The 12,092-nt window shown below is 38.5% G+C and overlaps 1 protein-coding gene across 4 annotated transcripts in view; it reads right to left on the bottom strand.

Annotated features, from left to right (window-relative positions):
* Nucleotides 1-12,092, bottom strand: part of HHLA2 (HHLA2 member of B7 family) — a 178,764-nt gene that overhangs the window by 16,776 nt on the left and 149,896 nt on the right. For 3 of the 4 annotated variants that reach the window (XM_088836787.1, XM_088836792.1, XM_088836794.1), the window contains 3 exons: nt 4,510-4,599; nt 2,427-2,777; nt 1,174-1,440 (listed from right to left, as the gene is read on the bottom strand). In XM_088836787.1, the coding sequence (XP_088692913.1) occupies nt 1,174-1,440; nt 2,427-2,777; nt 4,510-4,573 (682 nt within the window). In that variant the 5' untranslated portion in view covers nt 4,574-4,599. The remainder of the gene's footprint in view (nt 1-1,173; nt 1,441-2,426; nt 2,778-4,509; nt 4,600-12,092) is intronic. The other variant, XM_088836799.1, reaches the window with a different exon arrangement.

Genomic DNA, 12,092 nt, shown 5'->3' with positions numbered 1-12,092 from the left:
TGGTGTTGGAGAAGACTCTTGAGAGTCCCTTGGACTGCAACGAGATCCAACCAGTCCATCTTAAAGGAGATCAGTCGTGGGTGTTCATTGGAAGGACTGATGTTGAAGCTGAAAGTCCAATAATTTGGCCACCTGATGCAAAGAGCTGACTCTTTGGAAAAGACCCTGATGGTGGGAAAGATTGAGGGCAGGAGGAGAAGGGGACGACAGAGGATGAGATGGTTGGATGGAATCACCGACTCGATGGACGTGGGTTTGGGTGGACTCCAGGAGTTAGTGATGGACAGGGAGGCCTGGCATGCTGCAGTTCATGGGGTCGCAAAGAGTCAGATACGACTGAGTGACTGAACTGAACTGATGGTGTGTCATCTATATAATATCTAATTACTATATTTTATACCTGAAATAATATTGTAAGTCCACTGTACTTCAATATATTTGAAAGTTAAAAAAATTCAGGGGAAGAAAAGGCCAAAAAAGGATAGCTAACCTCTACTTTCCCTATATTATAGAGATTTACAGAAAAAATTTGCTTTGCTTCTAATGAACTATAAAACAAATAATTTTCCTCAGTAATAGATAAATGTTGTCAAATTAATTTTTCTTCTCTTCAAACTCTTCTTAAACAGTATGCTATAGATAGGTTGGTCAGAGTTTGGGTTTGTTCAAATAATTGAGAGGAAGGAGTAGAAGTGTTGATAAAGATTAATGGGCTAATGCTACTTAAGGAGACTAAACAGAAGCAATGTTAATGTTTGTTGGCTGAAAAACTGGCAAGAATCAGAGTTTGTGACCTGCTAGTAGTTAAGCATCCTTTCCTTCTCCTCTGATCTTTTAAAGTGCAATGCAGGTAGAAAATTCTGTGTAGAAGAACCATAGAGAAATACAATAATACACACAAATATATTTGCTGCTTTCCATTTCACACGTTTTCCTTTAACTCATAAACACCTTGCAAGGTAAGGATTACTTCCATTTTACCAACAAGGAACCAACAGTCACAAATAAAAATGATTGCTTGAGGTAATACAGCCATTAATATTAGACCTGGGACTCCAGTCTGGTCTGACTGCTGCAAATGCATTTCCTTCCTTTTTGTATTCCTTTCTTTATCTGTAAATCCATCCCCATTCCCTCCCTACCTCCAACAGCTTGTTCACACAGAAAGCCTACCTTTCATTGTCCATCTCCCTGTCCATGTTTGCTTCAGCAGTGGATTTTCAATTGCACATTGATAAGATGAATTTGATCCTGTAATATTTACTCTGCTGTTTATATGAAAAGGACCCAAAGATCCAACTTCTTTCCCATTGTTTTCAGAGATAGGTCTATTATCCACTTTCCATGTGATAATTGGATAAGGAAAAACACTTAACACATTGCATATTAAGAAGCTGTTGGTGGTGTTCTTTTCATACTTCATCACGGGTGTGACAAAAGCTATGGGGGAGAAAGAAGGGCATCTGAGGAACTCTCATTAGTTTCTTTTTAGGTCACCTGTGCAGAACACTTTATTATTTTAATACCTATGAACCAAAAAGCTAAGCTTTGTGAGTAAAACTTGGCAGTTTCTGAAAGGAAAAACAACAAAAACTCTGTAGAATCTTACGCTATAGTCTGGTGATCTACAAGAAAAAAAAACAAAAGAGTATGCATGGATACACAGCAACCAGCAAGCTCAACTCTCTAGAAAAAATTCTAGAAAAAAATGGCCTCAGTGAGCAGTCAAAATGTGAGTGTCAGAAGTTGATAAAGTGGAGCTCATGCAGCACTCTGTACTCCTCAGGTACTGACTCAGAGGCTTTTTGGTTCTTCATTTACCCATAATTCTTAGATTTCTGAGTCAAAGTTTGAAGCAGCTAAATGGAACAGAGGGAGAAAGAACAAAGCCTATTAGAAAACGCCCCTCCCCCCAACAAATAAATGATTAGATAAGCAAAGTGAATAAAGATAGGGGAAAGCAGAGAATATTAAAAATAATTTAGAAAATAGGAAATGTAATTTAAATCAATAATTCAATATTTTTAAGCTATCATATTGGCAGAGTTTCTTAAAACTGATAATATTAGGTGCTGATATAAGACTTAAGGGGAAATGGATACTCTTATGCTGCTGCTATATGTGACATATTAAAATTTTACTTCTGACCCTTTTGTTTCAGACCATTTCCTAGTATTAAATATAAGGATGTTCATCACAATATTTTTTTGTAATGTAAAACACTATGAATACCCGAATACCTATTAATGGAATAATGGGTGTATCAATTCTATACTCTAAAATACTATGCATTAAAAATAATGAGGTAGTTTGTATACATTGTCTTAGAAGGAAGTCCACAGCTTATTAAATTAACAAGAAGGCATTCTAGGCAACACAGAATAGTACCACTGTCATGTTTTGTTAAAGCTTACATGTACACTTACCTCCCACTTTTAGTACTACTTTCTTTGTGATTTTTCCAAGTGATGTTCCCACATAGCATACGTAAATTCCTTCATCCTGAAGGGTTAATCTTCTGAAAGACAGGGAGGCATTCCCATTGTGAATCTCACCATGGAAGAGGGATATCCTGTTCACATATCTGGGATCTTGCTTTTCCAACTGGTCGCTGTCTTTGTAGTATGAGTAAACATTGGTATCCTGATTCTTCCAGTGAATTACAACATCGGGTCCACTCTCAAACAAGCAAGGGAGAATTACATCTTCACCTAGTCTTCCAGTGACGATTTGCTCATTCATACTAAGATGATTGAAGGAAGCTAAAAAGGATGCATCTAAAAACATGAGCAGTTATGAAGTGAATTAGTGATGGGTGCTTATCAAGGATTATATCAGGGCTACCTAGAACTATCCTAGGTCAGCAGCCTGATCATTAACATCTAAACCTTTGCTAGTCTAATTATCAGAAACAAGCCATGAAGCTCTGTATTTGAGCTGTATTTGAGTGTCTGCAATTTTAATCGAGTATCTGTTGGATTCAATGTAACTATTAGAATTGACAATGTAAAGCATAGAAACCTGGCTTGATCAATAGTCTCATTTCTCCTCTGATCTTGGCCTACACAGTTGCTGGAAATTATATTATATAAATTAAAGATTCCTGTTGATTTTTATCCCTGAACATATACCTTTGATACTTACTAAACAATAACAAATTATTAGATAGTTTATTCAGCTTCTGGAGCCAGCAGACTCTTACAGAATAGAAACATCTTAACTTGGTTGGGTGAGGAAATATTTGGAACATGTAGAAGACAATGCTGCATTCAGGGATCTGTTGGAAATATGTAGACATTAGTTTCAAGGAATGGCACACATAGGAGGAGTCCAAAGGGGACATTAAGTGACTCATTTATTTTGGCTTTAGGACAACTCACAGGGTATCCTATGAGTCAGTGAAAATTTAGTTAGGAAATATTATTCTAGATATAATGTAGAAGTCCAATCCTCCTAGTACATGTAAGTTTATATATGTGTCTGAAGTAAAGTTAAAGTGTTAGTCACTCAGTCATGTCTGACTCTGCAACCCCATGGACTGTAGCCTGCCAGGATCCTCTGTCCATGGAAGTCTCCAGGCAAGAATACTGGAGTGGGTAACCATTCCCTTCTCCAGGGGATCTTCCTAAACCAGGGATCGAACCCGGGTCTCCAGCACGGCAGGCAGATTCTTTACCAGGGAAGCCCATATATAGTCAACTTCAGAAGGTGATCTTAAAAAGCAAATGGACTCATCACAATCAGGTTTTTGCAAAGAAAATATACTTATTATCTCATAATCATGACAGGTAGTATCCAGTTTTTCCTGAACAAAAAGAAAAGTAGATCATGTACCCTATGAATTTTGTGATATTTGCACTGGAAAGGACATTATTTTACTTATAATGAAGTAAACTCCATGGACCTTGGCCAAAGCCACCTGAGATGGGAGAACTGGGTTTTCATGTGACCAGGTCAAAAAGTCTTTTTCCTTGGCCTTCTCCTCTGAGGCTTTTTCCATTCTGCCATGTCCCAGTGCCTTAGAGAAACAGTCTATCCAAAGGCTAGAGGAATGTGGCATTAAGCTGAGAGATGTGGAAAGGTGGGAAAGAAAAGGAGTGGTTTTGTTGACTTCCCTAATTGTTCTACTAAATATCTCTAATATTTTATTGGGTAATTAAAAATGCCTGTCATAGGACCTAGCAAAGCTGATAGCACCTTTTGTCATGTCAAGTACCAAGCTAACACTTAAAAACAAATCAACCAACCAATCAAATTTGCCTTTATAGTGATTTTATATCTGGTAGCAGATAACAGATTAGAAAGAGCCTTAATCAGAGTAGACAGAAGAAAACATTATATTTAATCTTCATGCAGACTTCCATCTGCTTCCTGTTTATTATTAACTGATCTTTTAGAAAAGTTGACAATGCTATGGCTACAGAAGAAACATCCCCCTTGTATTGTGGCTCATATTCCTATCTAATGATACAAATAACTAACACTTGGGTATAGTATAAAGGCACTTACCTTGAGATCCACATAGAGGTGGTATAAGAGTGAAGAAGACAGACAGCACTGCCTGTGCCTTCATGTCTTGTGGAGATCATACTACTGATACTATCAAAGAGAAGCAAAATATGCAAGTTACAGATTTTAAGTGCAGATAGGAACTGGAAAAGAAAGAATTAATGTCTCTGTCTATAGGAGAATCATTAAATTAACTCTGGTGCATTCACACAAATAATTCTACAACCATTAAATCTTTAAAATTAAATACTGCAAAAGACAGTTCAATGATATTGAAAGAAGCTCTTAATGTTATAGGAGAAAAATCAGTTTATAAGGAAACTTTTAAGTAGCACAATCCCGTTTTAAAAGTGCACACATTTCTGCACGTAGGAGGCCAACAGGACATATCACTAAATGTATAGCAGGATGTTAACTCTGAAGAAGAGATTTCACATCTAAGGCAGTTCCTGCTATATAACAGATTCTGAACAATGGCTGTTGAATGAATAAAGATTTGGTATACATTAAATGGTGGTTCTCTGGATATTTGAAGAATGAAAACTGTATGATCATCTAAATAAATGCAGAAACAGCTTTTGACAAAATTCAGAATCCATTTATGATAAAAACTCTCCAGAAACTGGGCATAAAGGGAATAGACCACAACATAATAAAGTACACAGATGCAAACTCACAGTTAACATCAAACTGAATGGTGAAAAGCTGGAAGCCTTTCCTTTAAGATCATGATGCCCAGTCTGGCCACTTTTATTCAAGATACTATTGGAAATTCTAGTCACATCAATCAGACAAGACAAAGAAATAGAATTGAGATCAGAAAGGAAGAAGTAAAACTGTCAGTATTTGCTGATGACTTGATATATCCATAGAAATCCTAAAGAGGCAACCAGAAAACTACTAGAGCTTGTCACAAAATTAATATTCAGAAGTCTGTTGTGTTTCTATATACAAATAATGAACTATCAGAAAGAAATTAAGGAAACAATCCAATTTATCATTGCATCAAAAAGAAAAAAATACTTAGGAACAAACCTACCCAAGGAGGTAAAATACCGTACATGGCAAACTATAAGACGCTAATGAAAGAAACTGAAGCTGACACAAACAGATGGAAAGATATACAGTGTTCATGGATGGGAAGAATACTGTTAAAATGACCAAATGCAATCCAGAGTCACTGCAATCCCTGTCAAAATGCTGAGGGCATTTTCACAGAACTAGAACACCCAATTTTAAAATGTGTATGGAAATGTAAAAGACCCTGAATAGCCAAGATAATCTTGAGAAAGAAGAAAAGAGCTAGAGATATCATGCTCTGTGACTTCAGACCATACAGTCATCAAAATAGTACAATGCTGGCACTAAATCAGACACATAGGTCAATGGGACAGATAGAGAGCCCAGAAACAAAACTACACACATATGGTCAATTAAACTATGACAAAGGAAGGAAGAATATACAATGGAGAGCAGACAGAATTTTAATAAGTGGTGTTGAGAAAACTAGACAGCTACATGTAAAAGAATGAAATTAGAACATTCTCTAATGTCAAACAAAAATAAACCCAAAATGGATTAAAGATTTAAATATAAGACCAAAAATCATAAAATTGACAGAAGAAAACATAGGTAGAACACTATGACATAAATCATAGCAATATTTTTTAGATATGTCTCCTAAAGCAAAGGAAATAAATGCAAAAATGAACATATGGGAGCTAATTAAACTTTAAAACTTTTGCACAGCAAAGGAAACTATTACAAAATGAAAAAACCTATCAAATGGGAGAAAACATTTGCAAGTGATATGACCAATAAGTGATTAATATCCACAATATATTACAACTCATACAACTCAACATCAAAAAATAGAACTCAATTAAAAAATGGGCAGAACTGAATAGACATTTTTCCAAAGAGGAAATGTAGATGGTCAAAAGGCACATGAAAAGATGCTCATCATTGCTAATCATCAGAGACATGCAAATCAAAGCCATAATGACCTCACACCTGTCAGAATTGTTATCATCAAAAAGAACACAAATAACAAGTGTAGATGAGGATGTGGAGAAAAGGGCACCTTCCTACACTGTTGATGGGAATGTAGATTGGTGCAGCCACTGTGAAAACAGTATGGAGATATCTCAAAAATCTAAAAATAAAACTACCATGAAAAGTGAAAGTGAAAGTCATTCAGTTGTGTCCAACTCTTTGCAACTCCATGGATGTACAGTCCATGGAATTCTCTAGGCTAGAATATTGGAATGGGTAGCCTTTCCCTTCTCCAGAGGATCTTCCCAACCCAGGGATCAAACCCAGGTCTCCCTCGTTGCAGGTGGATCCTTTTCAACTGAGCTACCAGGGGAGCCAAAACTACCATGTGACCCATTAATTCACACCTGGGTATATATCTGAAAAGATGCATGTAGCCCAATGTTCATACAGGCACTATTTATAGTTATCAAGATATGGGAGCAACCTACATGGCCATCAACAGATGAATGGATAAAAAAAGATGTAGAGAGTGTGTGTGTGTGTTTGTGTGTGTGTGTTTCATTGTACACAATGAAAGCTACTCAGCCATAAAAAAACAATGAATTTGCATATGGTTAGACTTGGACAGTATATTGCTAAGTGGAATAAGTCAGATGAAGAGAGATAAATACCATAGGATATAACTTACATGTGGAATCTTAAACTACTGAGTATAACAAAAAAAGAAACAGACTCACAGAAATAGAGAACAAATTAGTGGTTACCACTGGAGAGATGGAAGGGGAGAAGAAAAAGATGGGGGTAGTCTCTTGGACTGTAAGCAGATCCAACCAGTCCATTCTAAAGGAGATCAATCCTGGGTGTTCATTGGAAGGACTGATGCTAAAGCTGAAACTCCAATACTTTGGCCACCTCATGCGAAGAGTTGACTCACTGGAAAAGACTGATGCTGGGAGGGATTGGGGGTGGGAGGAGAAGGGGACGACAGAGAATGAGATGGCTGGATGGCATCACCGACTCGATGGACATGAGTTTGAGTGAACTCCAGGAGTTGGTGATGGACAGGGAGGCCTGGCGTGCTGTGATTCATGGGGTCGCAAAGAGTTGGACACGACTGAGCGACTGAACTGAACTGAGGGGATTAAGAGGTAAAAACTAGTATGTATAAAATAAATAAGCTTCAACAATATATTGTACAACACAGGGAAATGAGTCAATGTTTTATAACAACTATAAATGGAAAATAACTTTAAAAAATTGTGAATCACTATGTTGTATACCTGAAACTTATGTAACATTGTACCTAAACTGTAACTCAATTTAAAATACAGAATTTTTTAAAAGATAACAAATAATAAGTGTTGGCAAAGATGTAGAAAAACAGTGAACCCTCATGCACTGCTAGTGGGAATGGAAATTGGTGTAGCCACTATGAAAAACAGTATGAAGATTCTTTGAAAAATTAAGAATACTACCACTTGATCCAGCAATTCCACTGCTGGGTATTTACTGAAAAAAAAATGAAAACATCAATTAAAAAAGATATATGGACCCATATGTTTATTGCAACATTATTTACAATAGCCAATATACAAGCAATCTAAGTGCCCATCAATAGATGAATGGATAAAGAAGCTATGATACACATATACAATGGAATGTTATTCAGTCATAAAAAGGATGAAACCTTGCCATTTGCGGCAATATGGATGTAACTAGAGGGTGTTAAGGTAATAGAAGTAAATCTGACAGAGATATTAAAGTACTGGATAATTTCTTGTATATGTGGAATCACACCAAAAAAAATGTGACCCAAATGAAAAAGGTATAAACATAGGGAACAAACAGGTTGTTGTCACAGGGGAAGGGAGTAGGGGGAAGGAAAGATGTATATGAGGGAGATTAAAAGGCACAAAATTCCTGAGACTTCTCTGGTGGTTCAGTGGCTAAGACCCTACGCTCCCAACACAGGGGGCCTGGGTTCAGTCCCTGATCAGGGAACTAAATCCCACATGCCACAACTAAGAGTCTGCATGCCATAACTAGATTCCTCACGCCACAACTCTGACATGGACTAGCTAAACAATACTATTTTTTTAAAAAAAGAAATGCTTTTTTTAAAAAAGGTCCAAACTTCCTGCAAACTCAAAATAGTTGAGTCAGGGTATGAAATGTACGTGCGTGCATGCTAAGTCGCTTCATTCATGTCTGACCCTATGAGACTATGGACTTTCGCCCCCCAGGCTCCAGTGTCCATAGGGATTCTCCATTCAAGAATACTGGAGTGGGTTGCCATGCCCTCCTCCAGGGAATCTTCCCAACTCAGGGATCAAACCTGCATCTCTTATATCTCTTGCATTGGCAGGTGGGTTCTTTACCACTAGCACCACCTTGGAACCCTCATGAAATGTACAGTGTGGGGGAAATAGAGTACATAATTATATAATATCTTTGTAATATAACAGATCATAACTAGACTTCTCATGGTGATTATTTTGAAATATATGGAGATATTAAATCACTGTTATATAATAGGAACCAACATAGTATTAAACTAACATACCATAAAATAAAGTGTTTTGCAAAGTAAACATGTAAAACAGGAGTAGTTATAAAAATAAGAACTTCATATTTCTTCTTATAGATGTATTTGATTGTTAATGCATGAAAAGATAAATATCACAAGGCTTATCTCCTTAATAGATTAAAAAAGAAAGTGAAGCGAAGTTGCTCAGTTGTGTCCAACTCTTTGCGACCCCATGGACTGTACCCCACCAGGCACCCCCATCCAAGGAATTTTCCAGGCAAGAGTACTGAAGTGGGTTGCCATTTCCTTCTCCAGGGGATCTTCCTGACCCAGGGACTGAACCCGGATCTCCTGCATTGCAGGCAGACGCTTTACCATCTGAGCCACCAGGGAAGCCCAGTAAGATGAAAACTAATCATTAAATTCATTTTATACCACGCTGCTGCTGCTGCTAAGTCGCTTCAGTCGTGTCCGACTCTGTGTGACCCCAGACGGAAGCCGACCAGGCTCCGCCGTCCCTGGGATTCTCCAGGCAAGAACACTGGAGTGGGTTGCCATTTCCTTCTCCAATGTGTGAAAGTGAAAGTGAAGTCGCTCAGTCGTGTCCGACTAGTAGCGACCCCATGGACTGCAGCCTACCAGGCTCCTCTGTCCATGCGATTTTCTAGGCAAAAGTACTGGAGTGGCTTGCCATTGCCTTCTCCGATTTTATACCATGAAAAATGTAAATATGTAATGATGCATTTCACCTTTATAGGCTATTAAAAAACAATTCAAGATTTAATCAATCTCTTTCAAGCAAGAATTAACTCCATCTTATTTAGTGTAACTTCAGAACATTCCATTTCCACTATTGTACTAAAGGTTCGATTTCCCATTTTCCATGATGACTGCAATATTTTCTACCTTTTCTTGAAACTTCCAGCACCCCTGCTTCCCAACCTCCTTTCAGCTGATGTTCTTGATTCATTAATTGAAAGTTGAAGTGTTAGTCGCTCAGTTGTGTCCAACTATTTGTGACTCCATGGACTATGACCAGTCAGGTTCCTCTGCCCATGGAATTCTCCAGGCAAGAATAATACTGGAATGGGTTGCCATTCCCTTCTCCAGGGGATCTTCCGAACCCAAGGATTGAACCTGGGTCTCCTGCATTGCAGGTAGATTCTTTACCAGCTGAGCCACCAGGGAAGCCCTGATTCATTAATTAGTTAAAATTAACTGGATGCTCCCTCATCCCCCCTGCTGCTGCTGCTAAGTCACTTCAGTCGTGTCCGACTATGTGTGACCCCATAGACAGAAGTCCACCAGGCTCCCCTGTCCCTGGGATTCTCCAGGCAAGAACACTGGAGTGGGTGCCATTTCCTTCTCCAATGTGTGAAAGTGAAAAGTGAAAGTGAAGTCGCTCAGTTGTGTCTGACCCTTAGCGACCCCATGGACTGCAGCCTACCAGGCTCCTCCATCCATGGGATTTTCTAGGCAATAGTACTGGAGTGGCTTGCCACTGCCTTCTCCACCTCATCCCCCTAGCATCAATTTAACCAACCCATTAACAGCTGTCTACTCTTCTGATTCCCGTTTTCCTCTTATCCAAATCCAAACCCTTCCCTTTTGCTCTGCATCTCACATCACTTTTTATTTTCAAGAAATCTGTCCCTGCAATTACATCATTTTTCTACTCTATGATTCGATTCTTTTTCTGTACTAGATTGATCCTATGAGCAAAAATGCTCCAATTTATCCCATCTTAAGAACATGAGAAAAAACAATACTCTCCACTGACTCTTGGTTAACTATATACCTATTTCTCAACTCTGTTACCTTAAAATAATTGTCTAAATAGCCACCCCCATTTTCCCCTTAACATTTCCCCTTAATCCACTCCAGGCTCCTGTTTCCAAGAAGTGTCATAAACTGCCCTTTGTCAGTGTCACCTAGAAGTTCTATGTTGCCAAATCAGTGGATGCGGTTTGTACTCATCTTACTCAGTCTCACAGGAGCACTCAACATGGCTGTTATCCTTTTTTCTTAAGGGTTCTTCTGTTTCTAGGCCGCCATAGTCTCCTAGTTTTCCTTCCTCATGGCTGCTCCTCCTTAGTCCTCTACTTGGCTTCCTCCTTTGCTTGTCCTGCTTATGGAAAAGTACAGGACACTCTCAGGACTTAAACTTTCTCTATACTCACTCCCTTGGTAAGCCTGTTACCCAACAGATCCAGCTGCTCACCATCTGAAAATCAATACCTGAGAGAGAGACAAGTGTTGGTTGAAAAGAAACCTGCTTTTAATTAGAAAGCCATTAATTTGGGAAGAAGGCAGACTCGTACCCCCCCAAAACCAACTCTGAAGATTCTGCTTGGCCCTGAAAATTTTTAAAGGGAAAACAGGAAGAAACAATCTCAGTTAATTATTGAGGTGGGGTTAGAGTCATCACCATCCCCCACTGTGTGCACTGCGATCTTTATTTAGATGCTATCTGCTTCGCACATTTTGTTTATAAGATTACCGAAGGGGAAGCCAGGGAAGAGATCTGGTCATCTGTTAACTTATTCTTCATTTCTACTCCTCTGATCTACGGAAAGAAACACCAGGTTAGGCAAGGTGACAAGACCAAGGGGTTTCCTGCTGAGTGTGGTTTCCTGCAAAGAGTTGCTTACAAGTCCTTCTGTTTCATGGCTCTGAATGACATTTGTACACCAAGGATTCTTAGATTTATCTACTGAGTCAAGGTCATATATTCAATTGCCCATTTGACCTGTTCATTTAGATGCCTTATAGGCATCACAGAACAAACATGAGCCTTTGGTTTATGCCCCATTCCCTTTACAGTTGTTCTCTGGTCCACCCTGAACAAAACAACAAAAATTACCCCATTTCTCCTTCAGTCTTTATCTCAATATCCTCCATGCTGTTTAGTCTAGAAACTTAGAAATCAACTTTGATTCTTCCCTTCCCTTGTGTCCCATATCTAATCTATTAATCAGTCTTTTGTTAATGAAATAAACAAAACTCCATTATCTGTGCACTTCTCTCCAACTCTACCATCACCTTCTACACCAAGGCC

Source organism: Moschus berezovskii, chromosome 1 (genome assembly GCF_049115385.1).
Source record: "Moschus berezovskii isolate FMDL1 chromosome 1, NW_MosBer_1.0, whole genome shotgun sequence".
Taxonomy (NCBI): domain Eukaryota; kingdom Metazoa; phylum Chordata; class Mammalia; order Artiodactyla; family Moschidae; genus Moschus; species Moschus berezovskii.
Note: the sequence above shows the minus strand (reverse complement) of the source record. Positions and strands in the feature narration are given on the sequence as shown.